The sequence below is a fragment of the Chlorocebus sabaeus genome, chromosome 7, assembly GCF_047675955.1.
Source record: "Chlorocebus sabaeus isolate Y175 chromosome 7, mChlSab1.0.hap1, whole genome shotgun sequence".
Classification (NCBI taxonomy): Eukaryota; Metazoa; Chordata; class Mammalia; order Primates; family Cercopithecidae; genus Chlorocebus; species Chlorocebus sabaeus.
Genome location: NC_132910.1, coordinates 22,699,097 through 22,720,456, shown reverse-complemented (window position 1 = coordinate 22,720,456; position 21,360 = coordinate 22,699,097). Strand labels below are relative to the sequence as shown.

Sequence of the window (21,360 nt, the reverse complement as noted above, 5' to 3'; positions counted from 1 at the left end):
AAAATAACAATACCTTTCCCTTTACAGAATCTTAAAAGTCATAAGCAGACTCAAGAGTTTTAGGGCCTTCACACATGACTGTGATACAGTAAACACTGCAGCACCAAAACCACCTGCATGTTGAGGAAAAAAAGTACTCTGGTTGCGTTTTTATGTTGCAACATTTAGCCTTTTGGAAATCCATGAAAATGATATATCATGAGGAGTAAACTAAAAAAATCACTGAAACCTCTGATGAAAATTTAGTCCTTTCTGGAACAAAAAAATATAGGAATAAATTAATCATCACAAGCCCTGTCTCCTCCAAATCTGCCCATTTCCTTAAGATTGCCACATGGATGTGTGCACAGCGTGTTTTGGGGAGTCATTTTCCTCTGAGTTAACACACCTCACTCCTAGAAACTTTGGTTGTTCTCCAGGTGCAGAAGTCTCTGTCTCCATCTTCAAACTGTCAATGTGAGCAATGGAGATGACTGTAGCAGCTACATACCACGGAAGAGCCATGAGGGAGCATATCACCATGAGGATGGCCACCCAAAAGAGATCCAAGTGATACCCTGCTCCTTTCTGTAGAAAGAGATAACAAAACCATGTGAAGAAAAGACTCATATTCGCTATCTAGTCATATTTCCAGAGGGGAATTAAGATGACCAAAGGAAACTGACTTACTTTGCTTGGTAAGTCAAACTCCTTGAAGCAAGGGACTTTATCTTCTTTGTATTATTCCCCCTAGCAATTAAACATACAGCTGCCTCTTACAGCTGCTATGTTAGAGACCTTCTCTACTATAGCGTTGAATAATTGTCTAAGACTTAAGTCAAAGATACACTTATTATTTGTTTATTCCTAACCTCTCTGTATACAATTTTCTAATCAGAACAATGGAGATATATATGCCCACTCCATAGAGGAATTAAGACCATTCACTGAAGTAACAGAGGCAAAGCATCTTGTAGCAATTTAAACCGCAGTTATTAACGTCATAGGTGCTTGATAAACGGTGATAGCGGCAGTAGCGGTACTGGTTGTTGTTGTTAAGATAAACATAATAAGCACCTTGAAAGCAGGCACCCTGCCTTCTCTGCTGGACAGCACTGAGTAGTATGCTGTTCATCAACTTACATAAGTATCCAAAAGCAAGATTGAGAAGGTATGTAGGCCATTTCTCAGCTTTCATAATATATGAAAGTAAATGTTTAACAATCTATTATATATCATCATTAAGGTAATAAACACTCCCTTAATCAGAATAGGCCGATTTCAAACATTGCCCAATGGTCACAATAACATTCACTGACTGGAAGAGCAGACAATGTAACAAAAGGTCTAGCTTTTTTACTCATGAAATAAATATTGTTAAATGTGTCCGCAATGTTATTCTATGGTTCTATTTCTTTGCTCTATTTATGAAGAAATCAAATACTTGATACCCCTATGGAGCCTGAGAAAATAGAGCAGTTCATTTTCACAGCATGGAAGCAGCAGTGCCAAGAGCCAGAACATGACCAATCCAAGGAATAAAGAGGCTGGTTTTAAAAAATGAGGATGTGATTTACACTAGGAACCTGGTGACTGTTATCATTCAGATCTTGTTACAGTTCGTCACAACACTGCTCTCCTCTCACTGAAATGCCAAGATTTCACCCCTGGCTCGCACACATGGATCTAATCATGTTCTGAGAACTCATCACAGGCAAGCGGAGCTGGTACAAGAAAGAAAAGCATATATTCACCTAGCCCAGGCTTGGCTAAAAACAAAAATCTACTTGGGATTATGAATATAGGTTAATATATATTCATAAAACCAGTTATTTTCAGGAAGGTATAATAGCTTGAATTGAGAGTGGTGTAAGGCAGAGGAAAGGAGGGCAGAGGTGGGATGAGCTGAAATAAATTTGTTCAATAATGACTAATGTGGTGAATACCATGATATATCTGAGATTTCAGCCATTCATTCTTTCAATGAATATTGACTGATAACTTAGTACCATGCAGGTGACACATCTGTGAATAAAACAGACAAAAAATCTTGCCCTCATGGAGTTTCCATTCCACTGAGGGAGACAACAATGAATACCATAAAAAAGTAAAATATGCAGCATCTCACATAGTAATAAGTACTATGGAGAACTATCAGAACCTAGGCTTGTAGGATGCGTGTAATGGGAAACCACTGGAGGGTTTGAAATGGAGGAGGGTCACGGTTTGCTTATGTTCTAAACACACTGGCTGCTGTGTTAGGTAAATAGGGAAAGGATAGTGAGACTACATAACCATTGGAAGAAATCGTGATGATTAGAACCAGAGTGGTGGCAGTGAAGACGGTAAGAAGCGGTTGGGTTCTGGCTATACCTTAAGGTGGAGCCTACAGAATATTCTCCCTCCTGCCTGTTTGTGTATCTAGAACCTCACTATGGAGCATTCATGATCTGGCCTCTGTTCACATCTGCAGCCTCATCTTTCATCTCTCTCCAGATTGGATCCTGTGCCACCACCACTTTCAACCACCTGCAATGCCTCATATGTGTTTCTTTCACTGATATCTTTTGTGTGTTTGCCCACATAGCCTCCTCTACCCAGAATAACCTCTACTCTTCCTTTGTTCTTTCTCTCGCTCAGTCCTATTTATCCTTAAGACTTAAATTAACCCTCACCTTTTCTGGTAGGTTTTCCTGCCTCAACCTAGGTGAGATAAGTATGTCAAGTTGGGTTAGTTCTCCTCCTTTATGTTTCCCTGTTTTTCATTTTACGCCTTCCTCTATCACAGCCCTCATCACACTAATTCTGAAATTATATATGTATTCATCTGTCTCTGACATTAGAATGTAAGTAACATGAGGACCTGGACTGTATCTTTTTTTCTCTGTATTCTGAATACCTTAGCAGAGTACATGATGCACAGCTGATTCTCAATAAATGTTTATTTTTAGAAAAGGACAAATAGCGTGCATATACTCCCCTTATTGGCAACTGTAAACTCTTATTTAGCCATGAAAAAAATATAAAACTTTATTGTTAATTCGCAGACATGGGAAACATTTGTGGGGAGGGAAAAAGGAGAAAAACAGTAGAGACATCACAGAATTTTTAAGCCCTCTTTAGACTAGATCACTGAAGTCCATATTAGAAGTACCAGCAGGGTAATAATGAGCAGAATCCACAAATCTTGTTACCAAAAAACCTGTAGTAACCTAAGGATATGCACACTAGCCAAATGAATGGGTCAAAAGAATAGCTTATGTAAAAAAAAGTCACCCATGTTACCCTGAGTCATCTCGATGCTTTCTGGATCTATTTTAACTAAAACAAGTTTGAGTTATATATGTTGAAGACTAGCAAAAAGGGCCCATATGAAAGAGGGTGAAATGAAAATTTTAGATGATGGACTATAAAGGTAACTATATATAACCATCAGAATAAACAAAGGTTCTGAGATAAAATAATTACAGAGAGACAAGTACTCTGCTCCCCTTGACACCACTGCTTTGAGATCGAGAACATCCTGGCTAACACGGTGAAACCCCACCTCTACTAAAGAAATACAAAAAAAACTAGCCGGGCGAGGTGGCTGGCACCTGTAGTCCCAGCTACTCAGGAGGCTGAGACAGGAGAATGGCATAAACCCGGGAGGCGGAACTTGCAGTGAGCTGAGATTCGGCCACTGCACTCCAGCCTGGGCGACAGAGCGAGACTCCGTCTCAAAAAAAAAAAAAAAAAAAAAAAAAAAAAAAAGTCTTCCTTCTCCTCAACCACAGTGGACTTCTTTATGTTCTTAAGGGGAAGGGAAAATGACCAATGTGACCTGAAGGCCCTACCTGGTCTGCCTCTATCTCCCCTCCAGCCTCAACTCTCTCATTGCAGCCACACAGGATTATTTCAATCACCTGTTCTCACCAGGTACCTCCTTTTGTAAGGCCTATGCATACACAGTGATTTCTTTGGGTGTCCAAAATAGTCTTCCCACCCAGCCTCATTTAGCTAATTCTTGCTAACATTTTAGGTCTCAATATAAGTGCCATCACATTAGGGAACTCCCTGCACCCTCTCAACACACCATCTCCTTCTCCTTCACGACATCAGCCACATTTGCAGTGCCACATTCTGCATAATTATGTGAATTGTGCCTCTCTCTCTCATAGTTCCATGAGGACAGGAACCATGTATATTTTTGTTCACCATCAAACTAGCACTTGGCACAGCATGTACCACAGAGTGGATACTCTAGATAAATGTTTGATGGATAAATGAATAAATGCTAATTCACTCATTCAATGGCACTCTGCTAGACCCTAGAGGTAAAATTATAAATAATACACAGTCCTTCCCTCCAGTGGTTTACTGTAATGGTAGAGCTGGTCAAAACAACACGTGTTTATAAAACCAGTATTAAAGTACGAGTGAATTCAGGGTACTGAGAAAGCATCCAGGAGGGGTACCCAACTCAGCACAAAGTCAGGGATGGTTTGCATGGGGGGTAGTATTTAGGTTGAGTTCTAAAATATGACCATAACCAGCTCAGAGATAAGAAGTAGGTGAAAAACTATGCAAAGCAAGTTGCCATTCTAAGAAAATGAAATAAATTTGCTGCACAGAAGAAGATGGCTAGAGAAGTTAAGAACTTTTATGTTTTGCTCAAGGCTTTGGAATTTTTTTTATCACAAGAGCAATGGAAAGTCACTGAAGGGTTTTAGGCAGGCAAGTGATATAATCAGATTTCTATTTAGAAGGATGGCTCTGTTGGGACTATAAATGGTATACTGAGAGTGGTCAAGATTAGAGGCAGAGGACAGACACGACAACACTGTCATAATCCAGGCTTGAGAAGATGCAGTTTAAACCAAAGGAACAACATTGAGGAGAGTTTATGGACAACGAGGTCAAAGAGAAAAAAGTGAAAAATTTATTTTGTCAAATTTCAACATGCAAGGCTTACCATGTCTAGTACAGTGTCCGACACACGCTAAACTCTGGAGACACATTTGTTGAACAGAATGGTAAAAGCTATGCTTCAAATTCATGTTGCCCCAAACTAGTGCCATGAGACCCAAGAAGCAAACGGTTATGTCAGAGAAGTTGTTTCTGCAAAACCACCTATAGATGTATAAAAACAAGCTACTTCTAAGATGTCCCTTTGAGTTAAAAGTATCTGAATGACTAGATTTGAATGGAATAAAAATAATATTCAAATACTGGTCCTTTTTATATAAAGAATACTGCAAGAAATATGGAAAACAGTATTTTTCAAAAATAACATATGAAACTTTTTATCTGTTCTGTACTCCTCCTCCCCACTGCCATTACCTTTTTCAGATTCTCATCCTTTCTCTCCTGGATTATGCAGCAGCCTCTTCCCACCCACCTTCCCCTTCCACTCAGCTCCCCCCACCCACCTCCACTCTTGCTCCTCCCCCATCCATCCTCACTGCTGCCAGACTGAGTGTTTCAAATGCAATTCTGACCCATCAAGCCCAAGCTGGATGTTGCTGAATAGGGGAGGCCACAGGCAGATGAGAAGGCCGAAGAATACAAAGCCTCCCTTTCCATGCTCCTACATCTAAAACTCTGAGGAGGCACTCAAGGATTCCAGAATCTCTACCAATCCCTAAATGTGCCTTGCACATTCTGTGCTCCTGCACTTTCCTATGTGTCACTCTTTGAATTGGGATTCTGCTTCTACTCCTTGACATTTGTTTAAAGTCATTCTCTCCTTTCAGGGCTCCATGCAAATTCCCCTTCTTCCTTCACAACATCCAGCAACCAATCCTCAGCCCTCAATGCTCCTCTCACCACAAACGTCCCTGTTTTTCTCTTGTCCCTGACAACCCACTCTCCTCACGAACGAATCTTTTTTAAAAATCGAAATCATTATATGCCACTTCCCTGTTTAAAGTGATTCCTGTTTCACTTAGAATGAAAAACTAAACGCTGTAAAATTATCTTTAAGTTTCCACATCAGAGCCTCCTCCCAGAACTATTTTGCGCCCGTCTCCACTCCCAAGGGACATTTGGCAATGCCTGAAGACATTTTTGGTTGTCACAGCTGGAGGGTGTAAACGCCTCTACTGGTGAGAGACTAGAGATGCTGATAAATAGCCTACAATGCACAGGAAAGCTACCACCAACAAAAAATAACGTCCAACTGTCAATAATGCTGAAGTTCAGAAACTTTGTTCCATGTGACCTGGCCGCATTAACTTTGACCTCATCTCAATGAATTAATTCCCCAAGTTTCAGTCACAATGGCCTATTATATGTTTCTCAATACACCAAGCTCCTTCCCACCCTGGACCTTTTGCATTTGCTCGTATCTTTGGATGGGAAATGATTCTTTAATAAATATTCATTGAACACCTATCCTGTGCTAGTAGGCTCTGTGTTAGATAAAACAACAAATAAGACAGAATCCTTGCCCTCTTAGAGTTTACAGATTATTAATTGAGGGCAGACATGAAAACAAATAATTTAATGTACATGCAAGGTACAAGGCACAAAGAAAGGCATGGTCAATTCCAACCTTGGTGTTGTAATAGACAGGTGGTGAATAGGGAAAATCCATTAAACTTCTTCAGGGCACAGACTGCAATGTAGAACCATTTTTATCTTCAACATCTAACACAAGTGTTCCATACCTAGCAAGCACTCAATCAATGCTCAAAAGGTTAAATATACCCTTTAAAGTTTAAAAGACTTCTTGTTTCCATGAATACAAACCAAACGGTTGTTCTATTTTCTGAAACTGGAGATTATTTTAAGTACAAGGAGAGAAAGTGAAACTTTATTTCCTTTTGAAATTGTATATGCTTTACTAATACAGAGTAGAAATCATTTAGGAATAAATCCACAGAAATCAAAATCTATGAAAGAAAAAGACTAGCCTAGCAGCCTACAGTTTACATGTGGTACATAGTTGATAACAAAGGAGAGGTGAGGAGCAGTACACACTAGGACATGCAGGGACACAGAATAGACATTCATGCTAGGGGCCCACAAAGATCCAGACAATATGCTCATTTATGGGGACATTAAGAGCCATGACATGGTACCTCCCACCAAGGGGCTCAGAATTGAAGAAGGGGACACAGACTTGTACACAAATTATAATGCACTCTGAATAGAGATTCAAAGAGGTTTGGAAACGATAATAAAAAGTACAGATAATGAAGTGTTTAACTATGTCTAGAGTAAATTCACAAAAACTCCCTGCAGTGATGACATCTAAACAGGGCTTTGACCAACATAAGCACACACTTTGAGAAGTGGAGAGTTTACATGTTTTGCAGTTATCATCTCTCGCACACAGAGCAACAACTGAGAGCCAAGTCGGCCAAAGAGAATACAATTCTCCAACATGTATTTATTGAGTCTACCATATGAAACAGGTGGGCCACATGAGAGCTGAAAAGAGGAATAAAACTGGTCCTGACCTTGAAAACAAAAAGGGATAAGGTAATTATACAAAATAGATACTGTAAAAGACATACGTGACTTGTGCCACAGAGTAATACAAATATACTAAGAGCAAAAACAAGAGAAATATAAATTACATTAAAGGTGAACGCTACACTGAGAAGTTTTTGTATTTGAATTATCTTAAAGGATGGAGAGGATTTTGAAAAACAGCAATCATTAGGAAGTAGGGAGAAGAGCTTTCTGGCTGGAGTACCTAGCAGAAGAAACTGTCAGGCTTAAGGAAACCTCCACTGTTCATTTGACTAGAGCACTGGCTAGCATTTGAAGAAAGCCATTTTAAATTTAGGCTGAGAGTCTTAAAATCCAGGCTAGGGCAAATGGAAGTTCTTTGAGAGGTAAAGATTTAAAGGGGCCAAAGTGGGAAAGTTTAAAAACACAGGACTGACATACAAGAACAGCACTTTTAAAAAAATGAATGCTTTTGGAATGAAGCAAGGAAGATTGGTTATTAACCCATGGCTAACCCTTTAGAAGAGTGTAGGTACAAAATAAAAGGACTGAGTCTATAGGGTTATGAGAGTAGAAACAGAAAGGAAAAATGAAAATAGGGCAAAAATAGGAATTTGGGAGTTATCAAAAAAGAACACCCTCAAATTAAGGGTTTTACCATAAAAGATATCAGAGCAAATTGGTTGTCACAACCACCTCATATCTATTTCTAGATAGCTATCCTAAATTATTTCTCCCTCCTACACCCAATCTATAACACTCTTGAAATCACTTTCCTTGTGAGAAGTATCCCTGGCTTTGCAGTATGAAGCTCAAGCTCAGAATCTATTCCTGCTTCTGCCAATGACTCAGGGAATGACCTTAAAGAAGTCGTGACCTTGCTGACCCTGGCTTGCTTTTGAGACTCTGCAGAGCTAATGCAGGGCATAACCAACCAAAATAATGGCCAAAGAAAGCCAAGTGCCTTGGCGTTCCTACATCAATACTGAGCTGTTCAGCAGAGTGGAAAGGTGGATCCCATCCCAAGCAGAACAGACAGCCAGAGCTACTTGACCGGAAGCCAAAGCAAATGCCACCCAAAAACATGCTGTTTTTAATATCACAATGCTTCCATCTCTCTCAGTTTCAGCTTTCTCTTTTGAATCAATTTCATAGCAGTTAAGGCCCTTTACAATTTTAGACAGAATCTCCAGCGTTCACGTTCCACAGCTCTCCTTTCCTAACAAAATATGAGCAAAACAGTTTTCAGAGTGAGAAGCCTTTGATTCATGATGAAGTGGTCACTGGTATCATTAGATTTGTGACAAAAGACTGACACCTATTCCATAACTCTCATTATTCAAAAGAATGATCTCAAGTGGCAATTCTGAAGGTGATGAAAACTTGTCTTCTATATATTCAACTCTTATTTTAGGAGGCAAACCCTAATAAAGCTTGATTTTCTAATGTTTTCTACTGAGAATAAGGGAAAAAAGTTCTGTATTTTATCATTCCTAAACTTCTGAAATTCTAAATTCTGAATTTTATCAATAAGAAAACATAGTGAGTAAAAAATTGTAGGCATTTATTTACCTCCAAAGACACAGAGTAAATCTAGCCAACTGTAGATCGTAATCAAGAATTTGTTTGCAAATTTTTTCAGAATAAAAATGTATTAGTCAACATCCATTTCAAGGCTTTGGTAAACTAAACCAACATCAAAAACCCTCTCAATACAGAACATCTGAAAATGCTCAAAAAGACACAGAAAATATATTTTAGAAACTATGGCTTATCCACTAGAAAGAGGAACAATTGGATACAAAAAACAATAGCCATGTGAAGAAGCAAATCCTTGGAGTCAGCAAGCCCTGGAGCCTGGAACTGCCCTGAGAGACACCGTGCCAATCCTTGGAGGCTTAGGGCCTGAATTAGAATGACCATCTGAACTCTTGGGACAGAGACCAATTCTCGGGCTCTGTGGGAGAGGGCAAAGATGGGAGATACCACCCAAAATAAAACTAGTACACTCTAAACATGGCATACTCAGTTGGCCAATCAAAAAAAAAAAAAAAAATACCCCACAGAGAAAGATAGTGAGAACACATGCCTCTCTCAGCCTTGCCATTGGGTATAATGCCAAAAGAAGGGAAAAGAAAGAAAGAATCTCCCAGGATAGGGATATTCCTAACCACAAATCTACAATTGGGTTTAGAGCTGGAATTCACATTATCTCTGTGACCTCGAAATTCCTAAGCTAAACTTCTTGTAGCTTAAAGTTATCTGGCCTTTTATAAATTAGTCTTGGGTTTCTCTCTCTCTCTCTCTCTCTCTCTCTCTCTATATATATATATATATATATATATATATATATATATATATATATATACACACACACACACACACACAATATCAAAATTATATCTCCTCAAGCTTCTAGATCCAATGGGCAATTTAAAGGAAGCACAGAGGACAAAAGAATATGCTTAAATGGGCCAGGCGTGGTGGCTCATGCCTGTAATTCCAGCACTTCGGAAGGTCAAGGAGGGTGGATCGCGAGGTCAGGAGTACGAGACCAGCCTGACCAACATGGTGAAACCCTGTCTCTACTAAAAATACTAAAATTAGCTGGCATGGTAGCATGCCCCTGTAATCCCAGCTACTCGGGAGGCTGAGGCAGGAGAATCACTTGAACCCGGGAGGCAGAAGTTGGAGTGAGCCGAGATCACACCACTGCACTCTAGCCTGGGCGACAGAGTGAGACTCCATCTCAAAAAAAAAAAAAAAAAAAAAAAGAGAGAATATGCTTAAATGATACCACGGGGAAGCAATCACCAAGATCTAGACTATGACAAATTTTTCAGTACAAATGTAGCAGATTTTATTTTCCAAAAATGGCTGGAAAATATCTCCTATATTATATGTTTTTCTACAATACGACCTTGCCATTCCCCCATTAAAAAGAAGATTCCCCCCTCACCCCCTTGAATGGAGATTGCCCCTGTGACTATTTTGACCCATTGACTATGGCAAAGTAAAGAAGTAAAGCTGTGCCAGTTGCAGATATAACCATTTAATGGCCTAGCATCTTTCACTTCTTAATTAAGTCAGCTGCAAATAATCCAACATTACCAGAATGAGAAGCTCAATGATCTTAGAATTAAGAAAAGTATCTCAGAGCAGTACAATATCTACTCATGGCAGGAGTGGGCATAGGGGGAAAGTCACTTTAATGTAATTTTCCAATTGAATTCACAACCTTTTCTTTCATCATAAGTGAAAACCACTTGGTTTCCTTTGGGAGCACTGATTTCCTGGAGAGATCTGTTCTTTAGTGACAGTCCAGTTTTTTGTTTGTTTTTTTGGTTTTATGTTTTTTTTTTTTTTTTTTTTTTTTTTACTCCCCATATTAGAGGGGAGCATACCTCACTTGTTTTCATGCTTCTGTGAACTGCCTTGTACTGAAGCCCAGTTACTCTTTATTCTGCCCTTCCACATCACTAAATATGCTGACCTCCAGGACAGTTATATACTTTCACTTATGGTTTTAGTAACTTTCCCATGATGTTCTTCTCTACCATACTCTGCTACTTTCCAATCATGTCAATATTGAGGCAGGTGATACTTTCAGTACACCAGACTCACGTTACTCTAACTTACAAGTGTCGACGGACGTCATCGTCAACTTGCTTCAGGAGTTAGCCACATGCTTTGGACCAGTTCGTCAATCTCAGCTTTCTCTCCTTCCAAACTCTCAAAATCTAAACATCTCTTCTTTGACCAAAGTAATTTTCTTCTCCTGGTCTTATTATTTTGGGATTTACTCCTTTCTTACCATGATCCACAGCTTTTTAAGTTCTCCCTACTTGGATAGTTTATCAGAATCCTCCTCGTCTCTCATTCCTCTACTCAATGGGTTTCTATAGTCAGCCAATTCTTTATATTTCCTGAATATTTTTCCTGCTATACCTACTGTGCTGGACTCTATTCTTAGTAATATCCTCTCCTTCTGGGTAACAGACTCTAATGCATTAACATGCTTCCCTCATATGGTGGTTATGAAAAGTTAATGAGTTAACATATAATACAAAGTGCTTAGAAGATGGCCTGGCTCATAGTAGCCATCCACTAAATAACAGCCCTTATCATTGTTACCATTCATATCTCACTTCTTCAAATGGTATTGTAAAAATTCATTGCAACTAAAAAAGTCACTAGAGTTGGAAAAACATTATATAAAGTAAGAGCATTTTAGGCAGCTCTCTTGAAAGATATCCCAGACCACTGAGGCATTTTCTTTAGAGTCATAACAAAGTTAATAACTGATTTTTTAAATGTACAAAATAAAGTATTTTTTCCATACTTTATGGTTAATAACATACTGACATAAGTGAAGACAAAAAGCAAGAATGCATACCAGCAGCTTACAACCACGAACTATCTGAATAATCTTTAAGAATAAACCTGAGTTGATTTAAGAGAAGGCAGATGCTCAGTATAAATTAATTAAATCTTTGGTTGTCATTCTCTTTATTGAGGATATTTACTCCACTAAAATCAGATATAGGATGACTGTGGCTAAGTAGTAAATTATGTTTATATTCTTTCTTTGCTGGTGAAAGAAATATGATTTGAAACATTTTCTTTCAGATTTAAATGAGCTCTCCCTAAAGTGCTACATTGAAGACATGTGTCAATACAAAGTGATCTCTGGTTCTGCAGACTTGTAAGGAACATTAGCTACAGTAACTCCCAACAAAGCTTCCTTGGTTTTTAATCAATTAGTGTTTTCAAGTACTAAAAAAAAAAAAAAGTAGAAGGCAATCATAGACATATAACAGACACTTACCTTGAGTTTATGTTCTTTTCTGTTTACAATCACAGCTGTAATTTGTTGGTCCATGAAAATCAGTATAGTGACCAACAAAGCCGGGATAGCAGCGGCAAGGCACACCCACCAGGGGTTTTCTCCAAACGGTGGAACAAACCAACCTCGGTTTGGACTTGTTGGCTTGAAAAAGACAGAGGACATTTTTCAGAAAATTATCAAGTTAATATATACTATTTGGTGAAAAATCAATGGGAAGACATGCTATTATATTTGGATAACCAACATATTGAGAAATATAAACAGTTTTGAGCTGGAGAATGAAGATTATTCACCAAAACCCTCCCAAAGGATGTTATTTTTGAGAAATTCTTTAAAGAAAGGAGAGAAAGAATATGAGCCATTGGAAAAGAAGTGAATGGCATTTTGTGCATTTGGGATGATTTAAGATAAGGACTCAAAATGGAAGAAACTGATTTAAGTTTAAAGAGTAGCCAGAAGAAAACTCCAAATGTAACACTCAGTAAAAAGGTAGCAAGAAATTACCAAACCACCATGAATTTTGTTCATGGGTTTTAGCAATTATAATGAAGTTGTTTATACTATTGCCAAATTTTATCAGCTTCATAATATATATAAAAAGTCATAACTGTTTTTATATAAGTGAACTAATGTAAAAATTCTGGTCTCTTATTTTACATATGAAATAATGATCTATAATAACTGGGTAAATTTTAGGAAATGTCATAAAAAAACTGGAAAAAATGGTCATTTTTGCAGTTCTTAGACTGTTTTCCATCAATAGATTATGTATGTCTACTACAGAACTACAGAAAAAAAGTGTTTCCTATGCTTTTCCTTACTTTCAACAATGCAAATTTAAAAAACTAAAATAGAACGCTGTGAATTATTTTCTCCATATTTGCTGTCAAGAAAGTCTCATTTCTCTTCTGAGGATATTCCCATCATCTGTCTCATAATTCTGTCACTGAATCTAACTTCATTTTACTACAATTAGCAGATGTGAGCTTGTTAGGGAAAACAATTTGTCTTACTCATCAATGCATTTCAAATTTCCAGTTTAGAGCCTGACTCAATATTCAATAAATATTAACTCAAATGAATTAATGATTGAATGGATGAGAACTTATCTTTACTAATGAATATGTGATAGCAGAGATAATTCAAAAAATAATATGTATTATAACATATATATCCTGCCTCATTAAGTAGTTATTAATCTAAAACTGCAACTGGCTTAATAATTCTTAGCAAATATATGATCTCAGTAGTGGAGGGAATGAGGATTATTTTAGAAAAGAGATAAAAGGCTTGTAATGAAAAATGTAATGAAAATATTAGCTAGGAATATATTTAGGAATGACTGGAATGTAAATTTTATCCATTACCTGCACATATCAATAGGTTCGTAAGTTAAGTAATTGTTATATCTACCTTGTAATAATTACAATTCACCATATATATATATGTCATATATATATATGCGTGTGGTAGGTAGTTTCATAGTATGAAAAGAGTATTAGACTAGGTGTCTAGAGGCTTGGGTTCTAACTTCTCACCTTGACATTACTAGTTCCATAATCTTAGGCATTTTACTTAATTCTTTGAGCTTCAATCTTAACATTATAAAATCAGGATGATGACCAGCCTGGGCAAACAGTGAGACCTTGTCTCTATAAAACATTAAAAAATTAGCTGGGGGTGGTGCATGTGCCTATAATCCCAGCTACTTGGGAAGATAGTGTGGGGGGATTCTTTGAGCCTGGGAGGCAGAGGTTGCAGTGAGCTGAGATTGCACCACCACACTCCAGCCTAGGCAACAGAGCAAGGCCCTGTCTCAAAAAAGAAAAAATCAGGAGGATGATAGTTACATTATGTACTTCCCAGAGTCATTATATAGATCAATGTAATAAGGCATATAAAATATTTTGGATATTTAAAAACATTCTAAAACTATAAGGCAGAGTTTATAATAGTATTATCAGTTGTTTTAAATAAAAACCCTAGTCTTAACATTTAATTGTAGTGAAGAAATTAAACTACATGTCTATATGAGCCTAAAAGGGACTGATTTTGAAAAAAAAAAAAAGGATAATTGTACAAAACTAACTCAAAGGGACACACAATAAACTAGAATGGGGGAAGAAAGAAAAAGAGTTCCAGGAATGACCAAAAGACAGACATTCACCTACCTTGAACTCACTTGGCACAATTAGTTTTGGAGTGTCCACGCCTACCAGGGCATCTATTACACAAAAGATGAGAATGGACAAGATAATGGCAAAATCACTGATCAGTTTTCTTGCCTGGAAAAATAGAAAAGAAACCAGGAACCATTTAGCACCAGATACATACATTTGTTTGTGTTTGAACTGAATGAAGAATTTTGTATTTGCTAACAGTTTATAGTAACAGCTTCATTAACCAATTGAAGGAGGTATCAGAGTGCAGAAATATTATTTTTAAAATTGTTTTTGTATTAGTATATCACCTGGCTAGACATAATGTGATCCCAAAGAACAGGTTGCTCTCTCTCTCTCTCTCTCTCTCTCTCTCTCTCTCTCTCTCTCTCTCTGTCTGTGTGTGTATATGTGTGTGTGTGTGTAGACAGGGAGAGCAATCAAATAGAACATATCCCTGAAATACTGTATAAACTCATCCTGCTTGCAACATGGTCACCTGCATAAGAATGAAAACTAAGTACATATTATAAAAATCTGCACAACAACATAGAAATTCTGTGTTATTTGGGAGGCAGTACTGTGAGTACAGAGTAAGATAAATCTCATAAGACAGCCTGAAAACACCAAGAATCTAGCATGGAAGGGCTTAGAAGTTCCTGTCCCTTGGGTGAAGTAAATATCAAGACCTCAAAGTAACGTCAAGTGATGAAAGATGGAAATGTCACAGCTGCACTAGTTTTGTCAAATAAAATATTTCTCAATCCAGGTTAGCACTTAAAGTCTCACATATGTGGAACATCTCTCCTCTACCACTTCTTGCATGTGACTGCCATTATCTGCTAACCCTCCAAATTCCTAAGTACCTCCCTCTGGTCAGGACAAGGTCTGGGCTTTAAGGAATACAGCATTAAACTAAGACCGTTCCCATGAAGTGGGTGAATAATGGCCATTTGCAAGTTGGTAAGGGGAGCATAGTACCATATGGTTTCTTGAGATTGTTCTGTAGTCTCTAGTGGCACTAATGAGGATTAAGGGCATTACCAGAGCACAGATATCTGAGTTTCCCATATGGTGGATACACATGTTATCATATAATTTAATCATTCAACAAGAATCTACTTAGTTCCTAATAATTTTCTTGGTGCTAAGGATACCACAGTAAATAAAACCGATACAATTCATGTCCCCGTGAAGCTCATAGCCAAGTTATATACAAGGAAGCCTGCTCCTAAATAAAACCAAGGTTGATTCAGAGGTTATGAAGTTATCTCAGGGTGAGCAGTCAGTTTCTGATGCTGCTGGATGAAGGAAGGGAGATCAGTGATGGGGTGAGTGGATGCACTGTTCTGAAGACAAAGGATTTCTTGAAAGGGAATAGTATTACTGCAGCCAGGTAGTCAACAGAAACTAAAATGAGAAATGAAAATTACGTGGCAGGGTGGGTAAGGTAGAGGCCCCAGTGTTCAATGCTTGACCTTTATCAGGTGTCAGGAGCCTGATGCTAACTAGTGGCAGGATCAGAGTTGTTCCTTTTGGCCTGGAGTTCCTTTCTTTCTCAGAGGGCTAGATTTGCTAAGTTTAGCTTTCTTGAAAAGTATATACTGAGGAAGAGAAGGCCAGCCTTTTGGGGGCAACTTAACATCAATTATACACAATAATGTTAAGAACCAATAGATGGCAGGGATCAATTTGGGTAGACCATATAGTACCGCAGTAAGGAGCATAACTACTATTGGAACTCCTGCACCATTATTTCCTATTTGTAAATACCTATCCTTTCTTAGCTTCAATTACTTTACCTGCAAAACATAGCCAAAATAATCCCTACAACTTCATTGGTTTGTTATCAGAATTAAATAAGAAAAGCCACGAAAGTGCTTAACAGTATTGCCTGGAACATAATCAACTCTCCTAATATAAGTTAATCATTGTTATTTCAAGTTCTAGAAGCTCTCATGGCTGCAGAGACCACTGGAATACCTAAATGATCTACTGTCAGGAGGTCTTTGAAATGAAACCTCAAATCCAAGAAATAAAAAATAAAAAGCCCATTAGTAACATAGAACTGCCACTGAGAGCTAATTTTGGTTAGAAGTATCTGGAATCACAGCAAAAAAAGGATGTTTCTCAGGGGCTCAATATTGGAGGAAACTCATTTATTAAGTTTTGTGCAAGCAGTGTTGGCAGTGGCAGTTCAGTGTGGTCTGGCAAAAGATGGTCCTATGAAGCAGTTCAGGAGTACGTTAGGAAGTTACAAATACCCCTCTAGACCAGTGGGTCATAAATCACTGGAGGACCAGAGGTCATTGCAAAGGTAAAATGGAAGTTAGTTCTTACTTATCACCCTTACAATCCTCACCTAGAAAATGCAACCAGTAGGCAACACAAATATCCTATAAGTTGTTCGAAAGAAGAGAAATAGTTATTTAAAAGGCAGATAGCTTTCCTCCTCTTTTTAATAAACAGGAGAAGGGAAATAGATGGGAGCAAATAAATTCAATCTGCAATTATTTGGTAGAAATTCCCATAGGACCTATACCTCTGGCTCTGGTGGAGGACAGATCTGCTTGACCAAAATCACTACCAGGCACCTGGGCAATTCTGCTTCTTTAGTTGGTAGAGGAGGCATTCTAGCTTTCCATAAACTGGACGCCCTGCAAAACCTACATGGCAAACTGAACCTCATCACTGAGGGCCCGCATATGGGGCTGCTAATTTGGCCGCACTACTCCAAGAGATGGTGAGATCAAGCCACGTGATTCCAAGTACCAACAAAGAGAAAATGCCCTGAAAGATCTATATTGCTTTAAGAAATTATTCAAGGTATAATAATGTTGAAAGAAAAACAGTTTTTTTCAGACAAATATACCAGCTGTATTTTAATTTGGGTGTTGGTTACACAAATGTATAATCTGTTAATTTTACTATGAAAATTAAAGCTCAATTTAAAATGTACCCCAACACCCCCTCAAAATCCCATAACTTCCAAATCCAAATCAGGGCTGTCTTTCAAATTTTTCTCTTTGGGAAGCTATTCATTTATTTTAATGGTGTTGTTATTGTTCCAAAAATTATAAATTCCTTTTATAGTTTTAGTACTGAGCAAAGATTGTTTGATTACCCACATTAACTATCACACATGTCTGAAAGATCCATAATTCTATCTTCTTTGAAATATATTTTTTGTTTCAATATTAATATATGTTCATTATAGAATGTTTAGAAAATGAAAAAAGAAAATATTTTCCAATTCTACTATGTAGAAATAAATTTTAACACTTGCAAATATATCCTTTTATACATATTTATGTGCATATATATGTGTACATAATAGAATTTTTCACACACTGTTTGACATTTTGATTTTTCCACTTTTATTCTATTTCATTTGATATTTTCCATAATAGTACACATTATTGACTCCATAGTATTATGCTGAATGGTTATCCTAAAATCTACTTTTCTATTACCCTACTGTTTAGATTGTTTTTAACTTTTCACTATAATGAACCATATCATAAAGAAATCTTTGCACATATATAAGACTGTTTCCTTAGAATAAATTCCTGTCAGAAGAGTTACTATATCAATGTCTATATAAAAATTTAAATCTTTTGCTATATAATGCCAAATTACCTTCTAGAATGTTATATTGAGTTTCCAATTTTCGCTGTACTCAACAATACACAAATTACTGCAGATACTCTGTAAAGTTAAATCCGTACAAAGCAAAAGAAATTTGTCACCACTGAGGATATTCAAAAGAATATAAAATTGTCAAATCTCCCAAAATTATCATTTCTGTAGCTTAATGAAGCAACTGAATTTCTTACTCCATTCTGAACTCTCATATTTAATACAGAGCCTACACAGATATATCACCCTCTAGAGATGGCACTAACATGTATTCTCAAGAGTATCTCATTAAACTTCATAAACCTCATATTACACGGATAGGCAGTAAATTTAGAACTACCAGTGGATACAAAGGCAACTCTGATAGCAGGATATGTGTATGGAACTAGTCCAACCATCCAGTATAATTTTTCAAAAGCAACTGTCTGTAATATACCAGTTACCATGTTCTGATGTCAGAATACTATGTCATTCTGAAGACATTTTGGAAATCAGATCTAGTAGACCTGAATTGCATCCTACTTCACTGGATACTCTAGTTCTTCTTAGCTGGTCCTTTCAACTCCTCCAAACTCTTGAGATTGCAGTGTTCCACAGTTCAGACTTTGGTCTCTTCTTTCCTATCTATATTCTCTCCCTAAATGATTACATTCAGTCTCATGCTTTAAAATGCCATTTACATGCTAAAGAAATATTTAAAAATTTATATTTCTAGGCTAGACCACTCTTCTAAATTCCAGAATCATCTATCTAACTACCTGACACCTCCACCTGGATTTTTTATATATACTGAAAGAGGAGAAACAGTTATTTAAAAGGCAGATAGCTCTCCTCTTTTTTTTTAATAAACAGGAGAAGGGAAATAGATGGTGGCAAATAAATTCAATCTGCAGTTCTTTGATAGAAATTCCCATAGGACTTAAACCTCTGGCCCTGGTGGAGGACTGACCTGCTTGACTAAAATCACTGCCAGGCATTTCAAATTTATGCAAAAACTAAGTGCTTGATCTTCCCCTGGCTCGTCTTCCCTGGCCCAAACTGCCCCACCACTGACACCCTAAACCTGCCCTTTGAGTAGTTTTCTCTATCTTAATTAATGCTAGCTTAATTTTCCCCATTGCTCAGACCCAAAACTTTGGAATATACTCAACTCTTCTTCCTTTAATATCCTACATCTAATTGGTCAGCAAATTATGTTGAAAATATACCTAGGATCCTATCAGTTTGCATCACCTCCATTGCTAGTACCACACTGTCTAAGCCACCATTTTATCTCATATGATTTACTACATTAGCTTCCTACATAGTCTTCCTGCTTCTGCACTTGCCCCCCTTCAGTACACTATTAACATAGCACCCAGTATACTCATCTTAAAATTTAAGTCAGATACTGTGGTAAGCAGATTAAAGTATAATATACCCCTAAAGATGTCCACGTCCTAATTCCCAGAACCTGTGAATATGTAATGTTACATGGTTAGGGCGAATTAAGGCTGCAGAGAAAATTAATGTTGCCAATCTACTGGTTTAAGGGAGATGATCCTGAATTAAACAGGTGGGTCCAATGTAATAACAGGGGTTCTTGTAAATGAAAGAGGGAGACAGGAGAATCAGTGTCAGAATAACAAAGTATGAGAAAGACTTGACTGGCCATTGCTGGCTATAAAGTTGAAGGAAAGAGTCATGAGCCAAATAATGCAGGCAGCCCCTAGACGGTAGAAAAGGCAAAGAAACACATTCTCCCCTAGAGCCTCCAGAAGGAATGCAGTCCTGCCCACACCTTGATTTTAGCTCACTGAGACCCATTTCAGATTTCTGATCTCCAGATCTCATTTGTGACATCCAGATCTGACCTCTCAGACAGAAATTTTGTTATTTTAAGCCACTATGTGTGTGGTGACTTGACAAAACAGCCATAGAAACTAATAACATATAAATAAACAGGTAGAGATATATAAATGATACATATAGTATGATATATATACATACATATGTACGTGATGGCACTTGTCAAGTGTGGCATTATTACAGTATAGGTACAAAAGTGGCTAAAAACACTAATGTTAATACATGTCAGGATTACAGTTCTTAAAATTTATGGAGAAAAAAGCTACCCTATTAATAGCGTTGCTTAACCTCATTAAAAATCACAGTCAGGGTGATACATTTTGCATAATATACAAACTTCTATTTCCACTTCCTTCCCCTTAAATTGTACAATATTAGTTTAGTTACAGCAAAAATCACCCCCGGAGAGTGTTTATTATTAAGATATTCATTTCTGTGACCTTGAATCCAGTTTAAACTTCACAGTCAAGGAAATTGATTTTTCCCAGACCACTGTTGTATTCAACTCTAAATCCCCTAATTAGAGAAGACAGGTAGGGGTGCTATTTTAGCAGACGATTAATGTCTTACTCTATACTAAAATGAAACTTTTAATTTGAGTTAGGCAAAACTGACATAGTAGAAGTAGAAAGTGCCCTAAAAATGTCTAGCAATGAGTACACACAGTCTACTAGATACACACTGGGGTCTGTAAATAAGACTTCTCTGTCTGACTTTAAGGAGCTAAGAACTGCTCTCTTTGGGCCCTTCTCACAGTTTTAAGCACATTTAGAAAAGAAAAGTATGTGATTTTCTTTCATCATTTGTCTTCCCTTTCATTTCATCAAACTTGATCTCTTTCAAAAACTCCAAAAACCATGCTGTTATGTAGGTCAACATATCAATAAAGATATCAACTTAGAAAGTCATAGTTTCCAATTCTCTACTATTAACAGCTATTACTGGTAATGATTAAAAGTAGAAGTGCCAAAGTTTTCATGAGAAAACCTGTTCCCTCAAGATTTCATGCCCAAATCTGTGGCTTCTGAGGTCTCAAATCTAGTTTGAACAAACATCATAAATTGTGGCTGTCCATCCAAATCAAATGTTAAGTCTCTCCAGGCTCAAACTTCAATATCTTAGGATTATAAATTATCACAATCTAAGAGAACACAAATTAAGATAATTAATAGCAAGAAATTGCCATTAAAAAAGTTTTTTTAAAATGATACATGGATGTGCTACAGCATAGAATTCCTACCTCAATTTATTAAAGACAGAAAGAGAAGCATGTCTCAATTCAGACTGTAATGCCTTTTTTATATCAGACTAGTTTTGAACTCTTTCATTTGTTTACTATTTTTAATTATAAAAATGAGGAGGATAATAATATTTCTGTCCTTTGCAGGATTAATTAGACAGTATCTCAATTAATTTAATGAGAAGCCAGCAGCTTAAATATTTAAA

General features: G+C 37.2%; 1 protein-coding gene across 2 annotated transcripts in view; it reads right to left on the bottom strand.

The window, feature by feature from the left end:
* The window catches only part of SLC4A4 (solute carrier family 4 member 4), a 390,757-nt gene that overhangs the window by 28,915 nt on the left and 340,482 nt on the right, over positions 1-21,360 (bottom strand). For both annotated transcript variants that reach the window (XM_007998838.3, XM_007998839.3), the window contains exons 17-19: positions 14,440-14,553; positions 12,248-12,409; positions 389-567 (exon numbers count right to left, since the gene is read on the bottom strand). In XM_007998838.3, coding sequence (XP_007997029.3) covers positions 389-567; positions 12,248-12,409; positions 14,440-14,553 — 455 coding nt within the window. The remainder of the gene's footprint in view (positions 1-388; positions 568-12,247; positions 12,410-14,439; positions 14,554-21,360) is intronic.